Source organism: Camelus dromedarius, chromosome 16, assembly GCF_036321535.1.
Source record: "Camelus dromedarius isolate mCamDro1 chromosome 16, mCamDro1.pat, whole genome shotgun sequence".
NCBI lineage: Eukaryota > Metazoa > Chordata > Mammalia > Artiodactyla > Camelidae > Camelus > Camelus dromedarius.
Window position 1 is genome coordinate 19,771,122 of NC_087451.1, and position 23,460 is coordinate 19,794,581.

General features: G+C 45.0%; 2 protein-coding genes across 3 annotated transcripts; one reads left to right on the forward strand and one right to left on the reverse strand.

The window, feature by feature from the left end:
- The first annotated feature begins 4,855 nt into the window (after window positions 1-4,855).
- ODF4 (outer dense fiber of sperm tails 4) lies at window positions 4,856-9,836 on the forward strand. The gene is given in 4 exon segments (XM_064494937.1): window positions 4,856-5,348; window positions 5,350-5,359; window positions 9,343-9,477; window positions 9,670-9,836. Coding segments are annotated over 4 exon segments (753 nt in total). The 5' UTR covers window positions 4,856-4,907.
- KRBA2 (KRAB-A domain containing 2) lies at window positions 9,456-23,310 on the reverse strand. Of its 2 annotated transcripts, none has more exons than XM_010996472.3 (3): window positions 23,033-23,310; window positions 20,469-21,278; window positions 9,456-19,713 (listed from the first exon to the last, which is right to left on the reverse strand). In XM_010996472.3, exons 2-3 carry the CDS (start codon window positions 20,500-20,502, stop codon window positions 18,458-18,460), a joined length of 1,290 nt encoding a protein of 429 aa, XP_010994774.3. In that variant the 5' UTR covers window positions 20,503-21,278; window positions 23,033-23,310; the 3' UTR covers window positions 9,456-18,457. The 2 variants fall into 2 exon arrangements, with proteins under 2 accessions (XP_010994774.3, XP_064351311.1); XM_064495241.1 differs by lacking the exon at window positions 23,033-23,310 and adding an exon at window positions 22,453-22,970.
- Window positions 23,311-23,460: the final 150 nt, after the last annotated feature.

A 23,460-nucleotide genomic window follows, 5' to 3' on the forward strand; every position in this document is an offset into this window, starting at 1 on the left:
CTGGAAAGAGTAATGGACTGTGGTTCAGACTTTTGCAAATTTTATAGAAACATATGCCCATTTGAGCACATTTTGGGGGCCCTTCAAGGGGAGCCTGACAGGGGCCAACACAAGTAAGGGTCTGGGAAGCTTAAGTTTTAGTAGCCTCGTGGAAAATCAGTCTCTGCTCCTGCTCCCAAATCTGAGGTCTCTGCTTTTCCAGGCCAGATCCTGACCCCTCCGTTGCCAGCAGTCCCTCCTCCACATTTCTTTTTGCCTTCGCTCCCAAATCCACTTTATTTTCCTCCTTCTCCATTCCAGCCTCCTTTCAATTTAGGCACTTAGCAGAGGTTCAGGAAATGCGCGTTGGGTTTAATCGACATTTTCCCAGCACCTGTCAGCACTTCTCTCTGGTTCTCACCTCTTCTCAGTCTACTTTGTTTCTTCTCACCCCAAATAGAAAAAAAAAAAAAAAAAAATCAAGGGGCTAGGATATAGCTCAAGTGGTAGAGCACATGCTTAACATAGATGACTCTGGGTTTAATCCCCAGTACCGCCTCTAAAAATAAATAAATCAACCTAAATACCTCCCCCACCAAAAAAAAAAAAAAAAAAAAAATCAGAATATCAGTTTCTTCCCCAAGAGAAAATGCTTCTGAGCTCTCTGGACTGGTGCTCAGTGCAGTTGTGCGGCCCCAGCCCCGGCAATAAACTGAAAGACACAGCGAGGCTGCCTCTGCACTAGCGTTAAGAGTCTGCTAAACTCAAGGCTGTCTCCTCTTCTGGATCTGGCTGTATTTTTTGGATTTTTTTTTTTTTTTACAACAAAATGATAATTTCAGGACCATGTGAGGAGAGTTATAGATTTCACAGGCCCTTTTCTCTTATCGAATACACCCCCTCCGGCCCTCTCCCAGAGAGTGGGATTCTTCAATTGTCTACCTAGTGTTAAGACAATTAGCCTCCTAAACTGGTGCTTCTCCTCCAGAGGCCAGAGGGCTTGACTGTACCTTGCAGCAAAGTTTCTGTAAGCATGATCTGACTCTCATTCCAAGATGGGAGGAGTAGGGGAGAAGGGGGAGTGAGAGATTACTTTTCCTAAGGCAGAAATTGTGGGCGAGGGGTAGCATCCCATCTCAGCCTTTCTACCTTATAACCTAAGGGAAATCTTAAATCTGTGTAGATCCCATAAAGAGTTTAGTACCTATTAAATTACCCTGAATGTCCCTGGAGTCCCAACTGAAGTACACAGCAATTTGTTAGAAGGATATGGGTGTTAGCTCACAGAATCATGACCAGGTTGGGGGATGGGCAGGACCAAGGGAGCTTGGGGGTGGTGGGGCAGGAAACCGGAATCAGAATACACAGCCATGGACTACTAGCCCCAAGAGCTGCATCAGGACACAGCCACTGTGAGAGATAACTGCCGACACTCCTCTCATCCTTGCGCTACCCTCCAAGGTTCAGAGTTCTAGGAGAAAACATCCAGTAGGCCATGATCAGGTCATGGGCCAGATGCTGGCTGTAGCAGGCATTGGGGAGAGACCCCATCAGATCCTACAGGAAGAGATGGACGCCCTTGCACAGAGACCACCAACAGTGGGAGAGAAAATCCCCCAGGAATTGTCCTTGAATCTTCTCTTGGCCTCTCTCACTTAAGGCTGTGTGACCTTGGGCAGGTTACTTAACTTCTCTGTGCTTTAGTTAGCTTATATGTAAAATAGGGATAATAATACCCACATTACAGAGATATTATGAGATAAAATTAGTTATTATTTATAAAGCACGTAGAACAATGCCTGGCACACAAAAAGAACTCCGTGGTTGTTAACTGAGTGCCACTGGAAAGGCGAGCAAGTGCTAATCTGAAAACAAAGCATAGAAACTCCCTCTCACTGGTACAAAACCTTATGAGATAGTTGGCCAGCACTGGTGCTAGCCCATAAAGTGCCTTTGTGCCTTTAACCTTATGGTTAAAAGACAGTCCCTCTGAACAGATGTAGAGGTAGTTGGCTTGGAGGGGAGCAGCACCTTTATGAGATATAGAACAAAGTGGGGTCTCCTTGGCAGGGCATGGCTTGCCAAGCAGAGTGCAGACCGGAGTTCTGTTCTCACTCACCTCCTCTGCTGCCTGCTCTTGTGCAGTGCCCATCCTGCACAACCTTATATGGAGACCCTGTTGTCAGGTCCTCCACCCTTCTCTTCGGCTCTTTCTCTTCCTCCCACCTTCCAGTTAACCTCTTCTAGGCTTCTACTTGGGCAACATCAAGGCTGATAACAGCTATGTTTATTTTTGTAGCTATAGTCATATCTTCCGTGCTTTGTCCATCTGTTGATTCTAAAAGTTGAAACTCAATTAACAGTGTTTACCTTATATATTGTGACTATATAAATGTCTTTCATTGCAGAGCTAGTAATCACTAAGATTACATTTCCTTTCTTGAGGAAATGTTGGACTATTTTAAATTACCTTTTGAAAAACAATATTTGATACATTCACAGGGTTATATGAAATGTATGTTATAAATGATTCTAATATAATGAACACCCATGTACCTATCACCCAGCTCAGGAACCACGAACCTACTGCCAATAAGCTGTATGTATCAGTGTAACCCTTCCTGTCCCATTTCCCTGTCTCCCCTGAGAAATAGCCACTATACTATATTTTATGTTTATCATTCCACTGCTGTTTATTTGTTTGTTTATTTATTTCCACTGCTTTAAAAAACACACCATGCAATCATAATGGCATGCATGTTTAAACAACGTTTTGCTAGATTGTGCTTGTTTACGAGCTCTAGAAAAATGGTGTCATGTTTTATGGTCTAGTCTGCTGGAAGTTACATTTTTCAGGAAACATTATATCCCCAAGATTTTTCCATGTTGTTTTGTGTTGCTGTTAGAACTGCTTGTTATGATTAAAAACTTCTAGGAACTTCAGGAAAAACTAGAACAGATTCAAGGAAGAAAACACAGTCCTGTTGGTCACCAGTTTGGCATGAGTGATGCTCCCAGTAGGCTCAGCCCTCCCTCCCTGTCCCCAACACTGCTCCCACGTGGTGTAGAAAACGCATCAGAGTTCTCCCATCCTCTGGCGGAGGAAGCTAGGGAATTTGTCCACCCACTCCCTCTCTGTCATTAATTCATGGGTCAGCCTTCATGGCTAATTGTTCTAGGGATGGTCTTTGTCCCTAACAGGGCCAGAGAATGTTTGGGATTGGGACTGAGAGGTCTCCGCTCTGGCAGCTAAAGGTGTAAGACAGAAAGCCTGGGGTGTAAGAGCCACGATTCTCACCACGTGGACCAGAGAAGAGGAGAAGGTTGGTTTGCAGAGAAAGAGCAAGGTGCTCAGGGAGAAGCAGACCAGAGTCTGAGTGCTACAGTCTGAACGTTTATGTCCCCCAAGTTCACATGTTGGAAAACTAACTCCCGAGGTGATGGTTTTAGGAGGTGGGCCTTTGGGAGGCTCCGCCCTCATGAATAGGATTCATGTCCTTATAAAAGAGACCCCACAGGGCTCCCTAGCTTTATGTGAGGACACAGCAAGAAGTTTGTGACCGGAATCAGACTGTCACCTCACCATGCTGGCCATGACAGCATCTTGTTCTTGGATTACCAGCCTCCAAAGCTATGAGAAATAAGTTTCTGCTCTTTATAAGCTCCTCAGTCCGTGGTATTTTGTGATAGCAGCCAGAACAGAGTAAGACACAGAGGAAGACTCCTCACAGGATTTGAATTCCTGATTCTAACCATTCTGAGTGACCTCATGTGACCTCATGATCCATTATTAATACCCCTTAAATTAATTTTGCTTCCATTCCATCATTTGCAGCACTCATATGCAAGCGTGCCTGCCAAACACCTCTGTGTTTTTGCTCCTTCTGTTTGCTAGTGAATGGTGCCAAACCATTACAACAATAACTTAACAATAATAACTCCACTTTCTGGGAATTTACCATGAACCAGAGTGCTTTTTGTTCATGATCTCATTCAATTCCCAAACCAAGCTGGAAACAAATATTACTGTCCTGGGTTACAGATGAGTAATCTGAGGCCATGTGATTCCTTCAGGTTCACAAGGTTGTTTATTCATCCCTCTGCCTGTTGGACCCAAAAGCCTGTGTTCTTAATCACATGTATCACTGTATTTGCAAAGCAAACCAACTCTGGTGGGATTCAAACTCACATCCCAAATTGGAAAGACTCTCATCTCATGAGAATTTCAGGGGCTAAGTGAGGTCTGGAAGCCCTTGTGATCAGGCTGCCGCAGGTGACTCAGATTTATTTTCCTATAGCTTAAAAGAGAGGTGAGAAAAATCTTCTCAGACTGTGTGAAGCCCCTAAATTGCCTCCTCATCCTCTGCCCTCCCCCTTCTGGTGCTGAGAGAAAAAGAAGAGAAAAGGTAAAAACTGGGGATGGAATGGGAACTGGGGACCTGATGTGAGCAGAGGTTGGGGAGGTAAGGGAGAAGATGGATGACGTGTGTAGAAGGCATATCGAAATGTTTCCCTGGGGACAAGCTCCCCTCCTGCTCCATCAGGAGCACTTGGCATGGGGTTAGGGCAGAGGACATGGGAAGAGAGGAGACCCTCAGCGACCACGGCTCTCAGGCAAAGGGAGGCATCAGACCCACAATTCTGAGTTGGGGCCCGAGGAGCAGGGTTTCCAGAAAGAGCTGGAGCTGAAGCTGTAGGTCCCCTCCCCCATTTGACACCCCCCCCCCTCCAGGAATATTCCATGGCAGTTAGTGGCCCTGTCCTGCTGAATGGGTTGTTTTTTCCCAGATCCCAGACCCTGAGGCGGCCACTGATGATAATATTTAAAAGATGAGGGACAACTGACTCTGGCAAGGGAATGGAGAGATGGGGTGGAGGATAGCAGGGAAGTCAGGGAGTGCTCAAGATGGGGACAGGGGACATTAGGGATGAGTTTCCTGGGTCAGGAGGAGACAGCGATGAGCATCAGAAGACTAGAAACGGCTGGGAGGGCTGGGAAGCAGGATGGGGTGGAGGTGAGCCTGGAACAAGATGAAGGGGTGCAGAACTGCGTCTCCGCCCCGGCCAGTAACAGGCAATTGCCTGTGGACCAACATGTGCAGCGTCGCCGGGTCTCTCCGCTGCCCCTGCAATGGAGGATTACACACAGCTCCCGCTGGATAGCGCAGATGTTGGCCTCGGAGCTCAGCCTGATTGCCTTCATCTTGCTGCTGGTCATGGTCTTCTCCAAGAATTGGCTGTACCTCTCGAAGTGTCGGTTCTATCAGCGCTGGCCCACGAATGTTACCACCAGAATCTACACGACGGCTCACATCATGTCCATGGGGCTCCTGCAGATCTGCAAATCCAAGAGCTGTTCCAACTCAGAAGAATGGGAAAGGTGAGCCCCTTACACCCCCATCCTACACCAGGGCGGCAGCCTGCCTTGGCCTGGCCATCAGCACCCCGGTATTCTTGGGCCTTCTCTCTGGTCATCCCCACTTTTTTGGCCTGTAAGATGGTTCCACTGGCCCCAAGACCCCCAGGGATCATTTTTCCTCCCCGATTAGCCTGACCCAATGGAAAGTGTCACTGCTTTTGATAAGGCTGGGGGAGCCAAGTCTGTGCTTGCGGAAATGTTGTGAGGGGCATGGCCTCTGGGCGCATGTGAATCACTCATGGGAGGTGGGGATGGCCATTCTCCAGACTTGCACACCCAGAGCTTGAGGAGGCCCCAGAATGCTCTCCCTCAGGCCCACATTCCTACCACTGGTCTTCTCTCCGGCCTCAGGCTTTGCTTTTCTGGGCCAGCTCTGGGTTTCCACATCTGGTTACCCTGTTCCTTCCTTCCCAGGTTTCTTGCGGCTACTTCATTCCCTAGTCTTGTTAGTTTCCTGTCGTGTTGTCCCCTCACCTCCCTGGTTTGGGCCTCCTTTCTCAGCGCTTTTGAACCTCACCCCCACCCCAATTCCACTTCTTCACCTTGCTAACATTAAAAAAAAAGTTACACAGCTGTTATTTACTTCTATTATGAAAGCAACATGTCCTTATTCCAATAAATTTAGGGAAACATTTATGGCATACTTATCCTATTTGCTTAATTTAATCCTCAATCAATCCTAACAGCTAGAGATAATCATCCTTATTTTACCGATAAGAAAACAGACTCAGGTTACCTTGCTCAGGGTCATACAGCTATTAGGTTGAACATGAAATGACCAATTTTTGACGTTTTTTTCACCGACAAAAAGGGCAAATTCATATGGATCAACCTAACAGTGGCAGGTTTACAATGGTAATTCAGGTGTGTCTGGCTCCAAAACTCATGTAAGTATCTCCATGAGTTTTCGCTCCTCAGGGCTAGTCAAAGACAGTCTCCACTGGCTGTTGATTCAGCACTCGGTTGTTTCCAGGCTTCTTTTTGTCCTATTGAACATGTTTTGAATGATTTTTACATAGTTATATTCCTCATAAATAATTTTATATATTTTAAATTACTTTTATTATTTATTTTATATTATTTTAAAATTTATCTTTAGGAGATATAATAAACATTTCCATATTATGACCGTCCTATTCAACTTAATAGATTTAGCATTTTTTATTTGACTATTTTGTCTATTTTTGCTTTTAATTTTTATTTAAAGAAAATTTTTTTTCAGTTTTCTTTTGTGGGGGAGGTAATTAGGTTTATTTGTTTATTGTTAGTGGAGGTACTGGGGATTGAATCCAGGACCGCCTGCATGCTAAGCATCTGCTCTAACACTTTGAGCTATACTCTTCCCACTTATTTGTCTATTTTTGGCAAATTTATTTCCAGCTTCCTATTTGAGAAAAAAAAAAAGAAGCAAAAAAGTTGGTTAATCATAAAGTTTTTTCTGGGTTTAGTATTCTTTGGAAAAGATTTCCCAAAGTGGATTTACTGGACCAAAGAATATAAATATTTTAAGGCTTTGAATAAAAATTTTCATGTTGCTTTCAAAAAGGATGATAGCATTTTATGCTTCCACTAACAATATATAGGGGAGGGTATAGCTTAGGCAGTAGAGTACCTACTTAGCATGCAGGAAGTCCTGGGTTCAATCCCCAGTACCTCCTCTGAGAATAAATAAACCTAATTACCTCTCCCCTCCCCCCTGCCAAAATAAAATAAGTAAATAATATAATAAATAAACAATATATGAAAAGGCTGTTGCATTGAAGCTCTGCCAGCAATGACTGTTAACTTTAAACATATGAGTAGGCAATTTCTTTCTGATTTAAAAAAAGTTGCATAGTCATTGTTAGAAATGCAGAAAGTTTAAGAAAGGAAATAAAAATGACCTAAAATTTCTCCACACAGATGTAATCACAGTTGGCATTATACTGGATATACGTCTAGTCTTTTGTGTATCTATATAAAATAAATATATTCGTTTATTTTTATTTTTACAAATACATCCTTTTATTTTTTTCAAAATTGCCATCATTTTATATGCTGTGTGTTGCAAAGTCCACTTTTCAGTGGTAAGCATTTATTTGTACCAAAAAATCATTATTCTATAACTCACCTCTGTTTAAAATTTATTTGATTAGGTCGTGTATGTACAGAGTGAAAATTCAAAAAATACAATAGATTACATAGTGAAGTAAGCCTCGCACCTGTGGCTCCCAGGTTTCCTCCTTAGTTTCTTCCTAGAGACATTCTGTTTAGAGACAACCAACTATCAGATCATCATTTTTTAATTCATTTTTTTATATCATCATTTTTAACAATCATATACTAACCCGCTCTATGGGTACACTATAATTTATTTAAGAAATATCTTATTAGACATATAAATAATTCTGCAAAGAAGATCTTTGTACATAAATTTTTGTGCATTATCTTGGATTATTTCCTCAACATAAATTCCAGGAGGAAACATTGCTGGGTCAAAGGGCTTTAACAATTTAGATTTTAGAAAGGGGGATATTTTGTGCCACGTGACGCAGCAGAAATGCTGCCCACCAGCAGTGTGTCAAAGCCCCTCTTTTCTCTGACTCCTTTCCTACACAAGATATCAGCAATTTTGTTTTGATCTTTGCTAATTTGATACATCAAAAGATCACATTTAATTTACAATTCTTTTTTTCCTTTTTCAGTTTTATTAGGTAGAATTATTACAGTTTGACTGCACATACACATTATATTGCATGTAAATACATATAAACAGTATACTGCATTTTTTGTTTTAGTTTACATATATGTACTGATCATTGTTTCTAAGAACAGATCAGAGCTTTAGCTTTTTAAACTTACATAGTTATCAAAGGAATAAAGCCAACTACTAAATAAGAATCAACAGAACGCGGTAATCCAATCATAAAGGACAGTCAAATGTGCTTACACATATTCAAGAAATCAGTCATCTAAGTTAAAAATAGTAAGTAGTTCATTTTGTCATTATTACTATTATTTTTTAGATTCTTCATGGAAATTATATCACATAGCTTTTTTCTTTCTCTTTATGGCCCACTTCACTTAGAATGATGATCTTCAGGTCCACCATACTGCTGCAAATGGCATTATTTTATTCTTTTTTTATGCACATTTAATTTACAATTCTTGGTGTTGGGTTTCAGGTGTTTGTTGGACATTCAAATACCTTTGAGAATTGCACTTCAAGTCCTCGGTCCATGTTTTCTGTTGAGGTATTTGTTTTCATGTGATTGGAATTATTAAGCAATTTCCACATCAAGAATCTCTGCCTATGTAACAAGCGGAAGTGGTATTTTATTGTTATCGCACATGTGCATTTCTCTGGTTATGAGGGGGCCTGAACATTTTCTCGTGTTTGCCCATTTGATTGTATTGTGTCTTTCATGAATCCTTGGTTCATCCTGTTTTCTCATTTTCCCTAGACAGTTTTAAGCTGTGGACAAACCACCCAGCCTTTGGGGTGGCCAGGATAACCTTCTGCCTGGCCTTGGGGCTGGGCCTCGTCCTCACCGTTTGGTTGCACCTGCCGTACATACCTGGTTTTCAGCGATTGCCCTTCTTTGGCTGGATTGGGACAGTCGTGAACTTCTGTGAAGGTGCCCCCTAGCTCTGAAAAAGGTCCTTAGTTCCTCCTAACCCACATCTCCCTGGCACTTTTCCCTCTTCCTTGCTTTGGGAGCGGGGTACGGGTTTTGTGGGTGACGGGCGATCAGAACTGGTAGCTGTTGACTGAGGAGTGAGTTGTCATTTCCTGGTCACTGGAGAGGTAGAGGTGGAGGGGTTGATACCCAGGAACCTCCGGGGCTGGGTACTGTGTGTGTGCTGATGGGAGCTGTGGTTTGTGGCTGTAGTTCAGCAGATGAGGACGAGTCCCTTTGGGATTCTGGGGTAAGAATAAGAACTTTTTGCTTCCTGTCTCCTAGTTTTCTTGATTTTCTTCACCCTCATACTGTTCCCTATTAACGTCTGGCTCTTCGAGTTGAAGAAGAATTTATCAATCCCCATTGGCTGGAGTTATTTCATTGGCTGGCTGGTGTTTTTCCTATACGTCACCTGTGGTGAGTGGGCTGGAGTGCCCTGGGAAGCAGGGAAACTGGGTGGGTCAGGGCAGAGGAAGCGTGGAGGGAGGGGGCTGTCAATCCCCAAGGGATAGGTTCTTAGGGACTTCTCTTCCCTTCGGCCTCACCCTTGTTGCCACTTTCCTCCCACTCTCCAACTTTCCTCTCCCCCATCCCCTTGTCCTTTCCTAGCGGCCCTCTGCTACTTCAACCATAAAAGGTTCTGGAGTCTGATTCTGAGCCATCCCTCTGGCACCGTGTCCTCCAGCAGCAACTGCAGGCCCATACGAGACTCTCTGAATGGGCAGACTGTCTCAAACACCACTGTCAACCAGGCGGAAGTCCTGGATCCTGAGTGAAGAAGGCATCTCGGTGACGTTTTCTGAACTCCTGGCACCAAGTTCTGTCCATTCATCTGAATCTCTCTCCTCATCCTGCCCCCTAACCCTTGAGTAGGTTGGCCCTCACCACTGCAGGGAATTAGAGAGGGAGGATTTTAGGCCTGTTTTGCACACCCTTTCCTTGTTGCTGCCTTGCATACAGCTTAGATGATGTGAAATAAATTGTCTGTCTTTTGTTTATCATGTCCGGCAGTTGTTGAGACAAGACGGTAACTTGAAGGAGAGGAAGGGAGAAAGAACAAGCTGGTTTCCCAGTTCTTCCTGCCTGGGAGCCTTTTGGCACTACTTTGGTCCTCAAACCTGCCCAACTTCTCCCCACAGCACACTTGTACACAGGTGAACACCTCTGGCGAGCTAAGCCTCTTTAAACTTTGTTACCCGTTTCCAACATTTGTTATTAGTAGGTAGGGGGAGTATTCAGGAGGGAGGTATCACTTATGAACTTGGGTTCAAGAGCAAAATGACCCCAAAGTAAGAAGCAGGTTAAACAAAGAGGGCACAAAAGGGGGTGTGGCTGTACTGGGCGCCCTGAGCAGCAACCCGACCCTCAGTGTCCAGCTCAGGTGACTGAGAACTCACGAAGCCCTGACCAACAGTTGTGGAATTTCTAACCTACCTCCAAGCAAGTATTCTGAACAAAGAACCTAATCCGTGGGCTTGAAAATTAGGTAGAACAGACATTCCACAATGGTAACTAGCAAGGGTTTATTGGAGAAGTTATTGAATCAGTCATCCTGGGGAAGGAGCACAGAACACAGGGATGTCATGACCTCTGCCTTGGAGATAGACATCATCTAATTAGAGAGAGAGATTTTGTAATTTTGTAGGAGTCATCAACTCAAATGCCTACAGAGGCTAGGCAGGTAACATAAATAAAGGGGCTACTCTTCAAGTCTATATATGATTTTCCTCTTATGATAAAGACCTAGTATATTATCTATGGCTGGATAACAAATTACCACAAACTTAGCAGCTTAAAATAAGAAATATTTATTAGCTTGCATGGTTTCTGGGATCAGGAATCTGGGAGCAGCTTAGCTGAATGGTTCTTGTTCTGCCTCTCTCGGGAGGTTAGTCAAGATGTCAGCTGGGTCATCTGGAGGCTTGACTGGGGCTGGAGGATCTACCTCCAATATGGTTCACTCACAGGGCTGTTGGCTGGAAGCCTCAGTTCCTTGCCACAGGGGCCTCTTTATGGGCTACTTGATTGTTCAGGGCTAGCTGTTCCCAGAGAGAGTCATCTAAGAGAGCAATGAGGAGGAAGTTCCAGTGCCTTTTATGACCTAGTCTTGGGAGAAACACACTGAACCTTCCATCATATTTCTATTTGTTGGGAGCAAGTCACTCAGTCCACCCCACACTCAAGGGGAGGGGAATTAATTTTCACCTACTGAGGGGAAGAGTATCAAGAATTTGTGGATACGTTTTAAAACCACCACAGTCTGCCTTCTGGTACCAAATTATTTACATTCCTCCCACATACAAAATATGCTCACTATCCCAAGGGCCCTCCAAAGTTTCATCCCATTTCAGCATCAATCAGCTGAGGGTTGAGAATTCTGCTGTGCTAGAGGTGGGGGAGTTTAAGTTCCCCCTGCGGGGTCTTTAAGGATTATTCCAAAGTGGCTGTGGCAACAACACTCAGAGGCAGAAGAAATTAAAGGTCCTAGAAGAAGGAGGCATGGCAGGCCATGCAGGGGCCACATGGGAGGAGCACCCAGGGAGTAGGCTCCGCCAAGCACATGGAGAGCTGAGAGAGAGTGAGGACCCGTGGGCACATCTTTAGTGGGGTCAGGGTGAAGAACTCAAGCAAAAGGCATGAGGGGGTTTCACTGGTGCATTTGAAGCCAAGGAGGGGAACCTGCGGCAGGAACCAGCCTTATCACACTGGTGCGCCTGGTCATCTGGCGGGGTGCTCACAGCCTGTCTGGGGAGGCTGAGGCATCAGGAAAATGGGGAGTTTCAAAATTTTGCAATACATTTGCCCTCTGTTATGGGATGAACTGTGTTCCCCCTCCCAAATTCATAGGTTAAAGCCCTAATCCCCAGTACCTCAGACTGTGACTGTATTTGCAGATCTGGTCTTTAAAGAGGGGATTAAATTAAAATGAGGCCATTAGGATGGGCCTAATCGAATCTGACTGGTTTCCTTATAAAAAGAGATTAGGAATAAATGTGTGTGCACAGAAGAAAAGACCATGTGAGGACTCAGTGAGAAGGCGACTGACCATCTACAAACTGAGCAGAAAGATCTCAGAAGAAACCAAATCTCTGTACACCTTAATCTTGGACTTCCAGTCTCCAGAGCTGTGAGAAAATAAATTTCTGTTGTTTAAACTGCCCAGTCTGTGGTCCTTCGTTACAGCAGCCCTAGCCAACAAACACACCGTCTAAATTAAGTCCAGGTACAGGTGAGGATCTTTGGATGTAATTCCTTAAGTCCAGCTCCTCAAGTACAGTTCCTTCCCATCTGAATTCCCGTGAACCCAAGAGACAAGTGATCATTTCCTGCGCACCCAGAGTACAGTGGTGGGACAGTCAGAGGATAACCATTATAGCCATCACTGTTTAAAAAGGAGGGACATGAGAGGCACACAGGAGTCCCTGGTTTATAGCAATTCTGAAATCCAGCTGGGAAGAAGTTGAAATCTGCTTATTAGGACTCAGTCCTATTTCTGCCCAGGAGTGAGTCTCCATGGCTCTTTTTATTTTTTTAAAGATACAATCCACATACCATAAAACTCACCATTTAGAAGTACATAATTTAGTGGGTTTAGTACATTCACAATGTTGTGCAACCATCACTACCATTCAATTCCAGAACGTTTTCACCAATCTAATCACTCCCCTCCCCAGCCCCTGGCCTTCTCTGACATTGTGCTGTGAGGAAGCAAGCGTTTCCTTGCTGCTGTTAGCAGGGAGTGACAGTCCAGTTCCCCACTCAGCCTCCTTGGGTGCCCTTGGCAGGGGCAAGGGTACTTTGCTACTGCCGGCCAGAGGTAGGATTTCAGGTTTCCCACTAGGCCTCCCTGGCTGGGAGGGGGAGATGTGTTTCAGTACTGCTCCCCATGTGGCGTCTACTTGGGGTGCAGTGATGGCCCTTGGATGACAGTGAAAATTCTAGCTTCCCACTCAGCCTCCTCTGACACACCCCAGGAGGGGAGAAGAGGCACCTTATTACCAGTGCGTGGGGTCAAAGTCCAGGATCCCCATGCAGTCCTCACCGACACTGGGTGTATGTGTGTGGGAGGTTCGTTACTGCCAGGTAGGGGTGTGAGTCCCAGTTGCCCACTAGGTCTGCTCTGATACCACCCTGGCAGGAGGTAGGGACAGGCAGGGGTGGTAGGAGAGGTGCCTTGTTACAGCCTGTCCAGGGTGGAAGTCCAGGCTCCCCTACTCAGCCAGGTTTTGCTACTGAGGATCTCAGCAAGCCTATTTCCCCTGCAAGAAGTCCTCGAATGCAGAGGCAGGATGGAGAATGTACATTGGCGAACTGCAGACAATCCTTCAAAGCTCGGCTTATGTGAGGACATCAGTTTGTGGGGAGGCCTCACTGAGCACCCTTGTACAGACTTAGACATCTTTGCTTTGTGCCCTATCTCAGCACTGAGCACTCTACTATGATTGTTTACTTGATGGTAAATCAGCACCATGGCAGGCACTGGTGTTTATTGATGTCGAAGAATGAAAGTGATAGGCTAGAGAAATGGGTGGGCGAGGCGAGATGGAAGAGGACAAGCTAAGACTGAAGACGCATTTCAAGGAGGCTCTCTTCCTGATACAGAGAGTACCTGCATCTGGAGAGGGGGAAGGGTGGCAGATTCCAGGGGTCTGGACTGGCTCCCTCCGCCCTACCCGAAGGCAGAGGCAGTGTGTTAGGGCTGGAAAACAGCTGGGTTCTTACTGGTGATCTGGGTTATGTGTTGAGGCAAGATTCTACTGGTCCCTGCATTTAAGGCAGCCATTTCCAGGATTCTTGTCAGTGTATCAGGAGAAAAGGCATCGGGAGAGGTGATACCCTTCAAAGAACAGCACACTCGGGGCTGAGGTGACGTAGGGGGAGGAGAGAGGCAAACATCTGGTCACTGAATGACCCGTCTGTGCAAAACCCAAAGAGGAAAGAGATAAGAGCTCATCTGCTCATGCCACAGGAAGGGTCTAAAAGTGAAAAGAAATCCTAGGCCAAAGTTCCAGGTGCGGAGAAGTTATTGTGAGCAAGGAGCTAGCCAACACAAAGGATGTAACAGTTCAAATTAAACAGAACAGTAAGATTCTAAACGGAGACCCGGGGAAGCCAAAGGCAAAATATCAGGACCAAATTTAAATGGAAAAAGATAAAATATAATTAGATCCAAACCTATATATATGATCAATTATAAATAAGAAAAGTAGACATAAGATAAACAAGCTTCTAAAAGGCAAAGCCTCATATTAAAACGGAAAGCCAATTTGCTCAGGAAGCTCCTATTTCCTGCCCACTTTGTTTGCTTGGAAAACATAGTACAGCAGACCATCTGGGGTAATTAATTCTGGGGTAAAAATGTCACAACGTGGGTAAACAAAGGTTGGCGCCAAGATAACAACAATAAAGTGGAACCAGGAACCCAGAACAGAAACTAAGTTTCAGTAATTCAAAGAATAGAATTCTGGTCAAAATTCAGAAGATTACAGAGACAAACCTATTCTGCCATTGGTTAACTTTTGAAGGACAGAAGTTTCTTGCTCTTTTACATTTAAAAGTATCTCAGGTTTCAAAACAATTTCTGTAAAATTTCCACAAAAGGAAAGATACGTAAATTACATATTTAAAAACACCCCCACTAAACCTTTCCCCTTAAAATTCTACACCCCAAAGGCACCAAATCAGAAAAGGTTAAAGTAACTGTGCAGATGTAACTGGCCCACACAGTGTTTGAACTTCCCCTTGGCAATCCATGCTTTAATGATCTGTTGCATAAATATCCAGAAAACATGCAAAATAATTTGGAACCAAGAGTTGAAGTCTGAGCTTCTCAGATACTCCTCCCTCTCCATCTCACTGCTAACTAATGACATTCCAATGTTTAGCCTCAAAAAACCACTGGGAATAGAATCTCAGAAATATCAGAAGAAAGTGTTTTTTCTTCCCCTAGAGCTGCAAAAAAGCAGATTCCAATCCACAATGTAAAGCTAATTCTGATAAAGTTGTAAGTGGAAGACATTCACTAAAGCATCCATCTCTGGGTCTCCCATCTTCTCTCAAAGTAGCTACAAACCATATATCTGATAAGGAGTTAATATCCCAAATATTTAAGGGCGAGAGGGTATAGCTCAAGTGGCAGAGTGAATGCCTAGCATGCCTGAGGTACTGGGTTCAATCCCCAGTACCTCCACTGAAAAATCAAATAAATAAATAAACCTAATTACCCCCTCCCCCTCATAAAAAAAAAAAAATCACTGCTTTAGGGAACAAGCACGATCTGTCAATATGAAGGCAACGGAAAGTGAGTTTGGAACAAAATGACCCATGGTGGAAAACAACAACAAAAACAAAATATTTAAGGAACTTCTTCAGCTCAATAGCAAAAAACCCAAAAGACCAATTAAAAAACAGGCAAAGGACTTGAAGAGACATTTTTCCAAAGAAGACACACAAAAAGGCAGCAAGTACATGAAAAGATGGTCAACATCACTGGTTATCAGGGAAATGTAAGTCAAAAACAAAATGAGATCTCACCTCACACTTGTTAGTAAGGATATTACAAAAAAAACCCAATCCAAAGTGTTGGCAAGGATGTGGAAAAACAGAACTCTGGTACACTGTCAATGGGAATGTAAAATGATGCAACTATTAAAATATCATGAAGGTTCCTCAAAAAATTAGAAATAGAAATTAAAAAAACATATTCCAGCAATCCCAATTCTGCATTATTTTCCCCCAAAAGAACTGAAATCAGGATCTATATTTGCACATCCATGTTCACTGACTGCAGCATCATTCACAATAGCCAAGCTGTGGAAACAACCTAAATTCCAGATGAACAGCTATATGATCTGGCACTGTTGTTTGTTTGTTTTTATTGAGGTATAATTGATCAGCACCATTAATTGAATAATCTAACCCTTCTCACTGATGTGAAATGCCACTTTTACCATGAATTCCTAGATACATGATTCTGTTTCTGGCCTTTATTCACATTCTGATTTCACTTGCCTTTCTTTAGCAATGTGGCACAGAAATCCATATGCAGAAACTCTGGGTGGCCCAGATGGTGGCCAAGTGGAGAATCAGGCATGGATGGTGGGGGCGGGCTGGGGTGGAGTGTCACCACTTAGCTCCGGCCATTTGCTGCCATGCAGAAATGTGGACCAGGTAGGGCCAGATCTTCCAAGTTTTCAAGAGGTGCTAGACATCCAAATTTTTATATGAAATCTTCCGTTTTGAAAGTGATGGCAATTAATACTTTAAATTTAAAAAACACTAACGCGGACAAAATACATTTGCAAACTGAAAGCAAACGTGGCGCACTAGTTGGTGACTTCTGCTGCAGGTGCTGAAATGCGGTAATGCAGAGTAAGGCTGGACTGGGTCTAGGTGTCCACCTTCAACTCTCTCCACTGCCAACATTAAAAAGCAAAAGAGGAAGACTCAAGCAGCAGCTCCGGAAACCCAAGTTATTTGTAGCCATCCCCTGGGAAAGACAGCAGCATAGTGCCTCATTTCACCTCTCACCCACACAAGCTGATGATGTGGTTCCCGGTTTGCCCACAAACCAGGAGGTACTAGGTCATTGGTGGGAGGGATGGTAACATCAGTCAAGCTGGGCCTCCCAGGCCCTGTGAGGCTGAGGGACAAAGGAAGAATGGAGAGTGAGGTGCTGGCCAAGGACAGAGCAAGATTCTGGGCCCCAAAACAAGCTGGGAAGTGACACCATCGCCTTTCTAATAATGATGCAGGCTCCATGGATAACCAACTTAACACTGTTCAATCAGCAAAGTAATGGCAATGGACAGAGATCTCCAGCTCTCGGCGGAGGACAAGATCTGCTGGCACCAAGGACAACTCACATCGTAGAATTTCATCTGCATTATCTCACCGCCTTTCACAACCCTGTGAGGCAGGTGGCATCAGGACTGCTCTTGCCCCTTTTAGAAGAGGAAACCAGCACCAGGGGCGATCAGAACGGTTTTTAGCTCGCTCTGGGATATGCAGGAAGAATGAACAGGAGAATAAAGGACGGCAGGCCCTTTCTCTTCCCCTGCATCCATCTCTGTAGAATCACTTATTCACTCAACCAATTCTTAACTGAACACCTCTGATGGGCTAGGCACTCTTCCAGGCCTCGGGAACCTAGCAGTGCACAGATCCTGGGCATTATCCTTCCGCTTACTCTGAACCACGACCCAGACTGGCCCTGCTCTGTTCTTCTCTGGTTGGGGCAGTGACATCAGGCCAACTTTTGCATTTTGCTCCAGAGTTCTTAGTTATTTATTCCTCTGCTCTGGTCACTTCCTGGAATGCACTGACGCGTTCTGGGAATACAACATGCTTTTCTGTACTTGAGGCATGGAAAAGTGGCAGACTCAGATTCAAATCCCAGCCGTGCCATAATTCTGACCCACTTTTAAAATATGTTTCAGGCAGGTCACGCAATAATCCCTGTGTGGGCCACTCTAGGAGCGGGGGTGGCACAGTAGGTTTCTCTTGAAACAGGAAACAGAGCTCAGCTGGTGGGGCAGCCAGTCTCTGAGGCATGTTACATCAACCTCTTTTCTTCTCACTATTTACCCTGCATCTACATCTTTTTCTCAGATGCCCCATCTTTTGGGTTCTGTGTCTGAGCAGGACGAGGCAGGGGAAGGAATATGTAGTAGACGTGCGTAGGGGAGCCCCATCAGCTCTACAGGCTTAAGAGCCCATCAGTTCATGTTCTGCAGGCAAACGCACTCTTCTAACTGATTGTAGCTGGTAGAGCTGCATCCCCCAAAGGTATGTCCAAGTCCAAACCCCAAGCACCCGTCAACGTGACCTGACTTGGAAAAAGGGCCTTTGCAGATGTAATCAAGGTAAGGATCTCGAGATGAGACCATCTTCAGTTAAAATGGGCCCCCAATCCAATGACACAGATTTGGTGTCCAATGGTGTCCTGTAAGAGATAGAAAAGGAGCACACACACACAGAGGAGAGAAGGCATGCGAAGACTCACGTGAAGACGAGGCAGAGTCTGGATTTATGCTACTATAAGCCAAGAAATGCCAAGGCTTGTCGGCAGTCACCAGAGGAAGAAGGTCATGGCATGGACTCTTCCTCAGAGCCTTCAGAAGAAACGAAGCCTGCCGACAACTTGATTTCGGACCTCTGGCCTCCAGAAAATCGAGAGAATAAATGTCTGTTGTTTTAAGGCTCCACGTTTATGGCAACTTGTTACAGCAGCCCTACATCAGAGACCTGATCCACTTTTCCCCTCTGAGCCAGGACTACCGCAGACAGCCTTCCTGAGAGTGCGGCCTTCGTTCCTTCCCCTGGGACCTTGGCAACAGTTCTCAGATGGCTAGTGGTACCCTGAGGCACTGTGATTGTCCAGCCAGCAGGTGTCTGTTCACCAGCAGAATAGACCTGGGGCCCCCTGTGAGGTGCTGGGCTCTGCAACTTCGGGAGGAGTGGGGTTGACGTCCTCATCCATATCAGATCTGTCTGCTCCAACCTCAGCCCTTTCTTCCTGCCTGATCCAAAGGCTGCTTTCTAGCTGTTCTTCAGCAATTTCTAGTTCTTCTTCTGTTTGTAAAATAGCCACAGTTTCCCGGGGTAGGTGAGAGGAATAGAGTCCAAATTTGGCTTTGCAACCAAACATTGCTTCATACGGACTCTGCTGCAGAGAAACATCAAAGGCCTGATTCCTCACCATCTGCATGAATCGCAGGCCTTCAGCCCAGTGACATGAGTGGTGACTCTGCATCCAGGCACTTAGCATGCTCTTGACATCATGGCTTGCTCGCTCCAGGGAGCCCTGGCCTTGGCCAGGGTGGTACTTACCAGAGACGATCTTTAGGTCTGGCCATACCTCATTGAGCTCGTTAACAACCTGGTTTGTCAGCTCCACGCCACTGTCAGATTCTAACACACTGGGTGTACCAAGAATTGTGAAAATATCCAATAGGACACTCACCACCTCGTGGGCCTGTTTGGCTTTTAATGGCCGTAAAATAATAAACTTGGTCAAGTGGTCCTGATAATATAAAATAAACCTGAACTCGCCATCAGCATTTGACTGCATGTCAAGTATTTCCACTTGGCATCTGGAGTCAGTGTCCTTCAGTGGCATGGGCTTAGGTGGAGGGCCTCTCTTGGGTACTGGGTTCTTCTGGTGGCACTGTTTACACAGAGTCAGATACAAGACAATGACCTCTTTGGTGACATTCCCGTATTTCCCCTGCAGCTCCTTGAGCATGCGCGTCCGCCCGCCATGCCCGATGTTGAGATGTGTATCGTGAAGAATGTCAAACAGCTCCTCCTTATGTACATAATACCGTACTCGATCTCGTTCTCCGTGAGTTGCCTCTATTAGTTTCTCTGTGCCTTGTACAGAGATCACGTCGTATTTTGCTGCTCGGCGATAATCACGTGATGACTTCTTCCCCTTCTCCTTAGCTTCTTTGACTTCCTTTATTGTTTGAAAGTACTTTTCTTTGGAAAATACCTTGCTATTGTAACTTTTGCTTTCTACTAACTTAGTTACACTGGTGAGAAACTTTTCTCTCATGCTTCTTATCTCCAGTTCCATTTCACTTGTATTTGAAACACCAGGGGGATCGTTTCCAGCTCTCTGCGGCACCATGGAGAACTGTAAGAAGGATGCTAAGAAAGAGAACAAAGTTAAAGTTAAATTCACTGATATTCCACCTGGAAGACTTTCCCTTCAAAGTTCCTCATTAATGCTTTCATCTGGTTTTTGAAGACATGGAAGAAAGGTACCAGAGTAACAGCAGAAAGCAATATGAGAATGATACCAAAAAGCCCACTAGGACCATTCAAAACCAGAGTATGTCAACAGAATTTTAAATCAGCAAGATATACAAATAAGTAGTCATTTTAGACTTTAGGCAAACAGAATACATAATGAATCTGTTAGCTCACATAGTACAACCTAATTAACTGACCTTTGTTAATTGAATAGGAGAGGATAAATGGAAACCCCTAAAGCAATAGGTTAATATCCTCCATTCCTTTTATTTTTAGAAAATTATTTTTTAATAAAGCTATTGAAAAAAATTTATTTCCCCCTCCTTAATGGGGGCACTGGGATTGAGCCCAGGACTTCATACATGGCAAGCACACGCTCTGTACCACTGATCTATTACCCCTGACCATGTTCCTTTTAAAATAATATAAATGAGAATGTTGCTAGAGGGTACCACATAATAATAGTAAACTCTGAATTTGAAGTTAGCACCAGGGAGGACTTTTTAGCTTTCCCATAATCAACTTAATTTCTTGAGGCTGAAGAGTCTATCCTCATTTTAGGAGATACAAGGAGAAAAGGGGGGGGTATTTTTAAATGATGGCTTTTCCTCTGTTGATTCTACACAGGATTAATAAGATTGACTCCTTACCCTGAGGCACCACGTTCTTATAACTGTCCAGCATTGCGCCCCTGCTGCAGTCCTTCTGAGAGGCTTCCTAACAGTTCCAATCTTTGATCACATCCTCAAATGTTGCTGCCTCCTGAAACAACACCAGCTGCTGTCAAAGGCCTGTTCTGTCTTGGGACCTGGGCTCAGGAGCAGCTGCAGCAGAACTGGGGAAGAGGCAGTGGAGGTACCGGGAACAAAGGTGTGTCCACATACGTGACTGAATGGGAGTCATGTGAATACAGAAGAAATGAGAAAAGAGGTAAAAGAAAGGTCTCATATCCAACAAGAGGAGTCCAGCTTTGTGGGTGAGGAAGATGGGTTTTGTCCTCCTGGGAGGTCTGCAGGTCTGGTCTGTTGTGACATGGCCTGAGTTGGAGCCCACAAATTTCCAGAACGAAGCAGAGAGTCCAACTGAACTTCAGCACTCCAAGGCTAGGAGACACTTTGAGGTACAGGCTTGATGGTTCTGAATAGAGGTAGCAGTGTCTGTTTCCAGAAATGGAAAAATTACACCTATGGACACAGCGATATGTCAGGAGATCATCATGCCAAAAAGAGATACCCCAAATGGAGTCTACATTCTACCGACTGGAGAATTCCTCAGGAAGAGAACTTGATACTCAGGTGTCTAAACCGAGGTTCCTTAGTTAGAACAAGTCCAGGATACAGGACGGTGACGGGGCCAGGGGAAGAGTTCTCATGATGATCACAGGAATTCCAACAATTTTAGGAAAAAAAGATCCCCGAGATGCCAGCCATCAGATGAAGAGCTGAGGGGCAGGTGGAATCCTGAGGAGAGAAAGATGGAAACATTTAAAAGCTCTGAGCAAGAGTCTCAGTTAAGCCAAGCCTGCTTCCATGTCCTGAAGGTCCTCCACTAAAAAGGCTTCAATTTCCCTTGCTCAGTATCACTGGTTAATGATGCAACGTTCCTGATCTAAGACACTACTGACTGTAAAATCATCAGCTTAATGACAATTTTCTTTTGAGAGGAAAAACAGGCCCTGTGTTAAATGAAAACATCCAGATTTTTAAAACGTGAAAAATAGGCACTTCAGAATTGAATAGAATGTTTGTAAAATGCTCTTTAAGCCTGAGCTTAAGATCCTCAGTGTAAACTGACACTTTAAAGGCTCTGAGAAGTCCTACAGTTGAAAAAAAAAAGTTTGTTTCATCCATTACTCCCATATCATCATTGACATTAGACTGTTTCCCAAGGAATTGTCTGTTATCATTTGACAGTCCTAGAAATTGTCAGCAAAGACTTGAAAAAACCACAAGATATTCAATGAGATCCAGGAAGGGCACCTTCCAGACTGCTCCCTGAAACCAGCACCTCTCAGAAATTGAGTGGCTGCACTGGCTGCAATTTGAGGCCCTTCGAGGGACTGCATGGGAAGAAAAAGCTTCATCTTCATCCGATAAAAGAATGACAAAGACAGACTGGAAACAGTTTATAACCAAAAGATGAAAATCTCAGTCTTTAAGATAAGAAATGGTCCTTACACTATACCAGGAAATTCTAAAACATAATTCAAGAACAAATTTGGATAACACACATATTTTGATTAGTCTATCCAGTGTGCCTTTGTTTTTTTTTTTTTTTTTTTTAAATAGAATGATTTACTTATATTTACAGGTTGGGAGATTTCATATAAACATCTAGATTTCTGGCTTTCTTGAAAAATGGGAAGATCCGGTCACACTGGGAGCTTTGCTGCTTGGCAACAATTAGCTAGAGTGGAGAGACAGCAGTGGCCTTTAGCAAAGCCTACATTCTCTTTTTCACACAGTCTCTAAGCCAGGCACTAACTTACCTTAGCTGCCCACCCCTGCAATTATCTGAGTTTTCAACACCTGTTCTAAAGCAGGATGAAAGAAATGCGGCCCCCAAGAAAACCGTCAGCTTCCTGGTGTGATCTGTGCTTGTTTAGAGAAAACTGGAAAGATCTGCCTTCCTCACCCAGCTGTCGGTCTTTGCTTTGGCTGTCCTTGCCTCGGAATGTCCTTCCATGATCTTCCAGATCACACCCAGCTGAAAACAGCATCCTTCCTGTGCATTCAGCAACTCCAGCTGATTGACATCTCTCCCTCCTCTGAACAGCCCGCACCACTCACTGGAGCGCTTTGCTTTGTATTTTCAGTCAACTGGATCAGGTGTACACAACCTAGAAGGTAGGGGCTGAGGCTTCTACCTCGCTGTATCCCCTCAGAGGGCTATGAGTACAGAGCTGAGACAAAGATGTTGAAAGAACATATGTCAAACACTTGGCTCACAGGTACAGCAGACAGGCAGAGAGGCAGTGCAGGGGTACGGTTAAGAGTCTAGACTTGGGGAATTCAATTTCTGACTCCATCATTTACTGTGTTACGGGAAAAGTTACTGAGGCTTCCGCAATTATAAAATGGGGAGAATACTAGTCTCCATCACGAGTTATTAGGACCACTCGGTGACAATGCAGATAAAGCACTTAGTACAGTGTCCCCGCCACTTCCACAGTACAAACTCCCGCTTATTCCTGAAGACCTGGTTCAGGCATCACCTCTTTCGCGCGGCCTTCCTCCCGGCTCCCGCCGCCTCGGCACCACGGCGCCCAGCTGCACACCGGTTCGGCCCGCCAGTCGGGTCCCCGCCCACTCCTCCGAGAGCGGCCAGCACGGGGCTGAATAGATGAGCCAGGCCGGCGGGAGGAAAGGGCCGGCGACCACCGAATCCAGGTCGTTTTGCAGGAGAGGCCCGGAAGGGGAAAGGGCTGCGCCTGAGCCGCAAGTTCGGAGCCCACTCCATCCATAACCCGGTCCCACGCCCTCAATCCCGCGGCCCCGGAGCCCGGCCGCGCCGGAAGCGGCTCTGCGCCGACCGGAAGCCCCTCCTCCCGAGCAGCCGCCGGCGCCGCCAGGTGGGAAGACGCCTCACGCCAGTTCTAGGCTCGAGATAGGGTCTCAGCGGCCCCGCCCAGCTTGCAGGCCG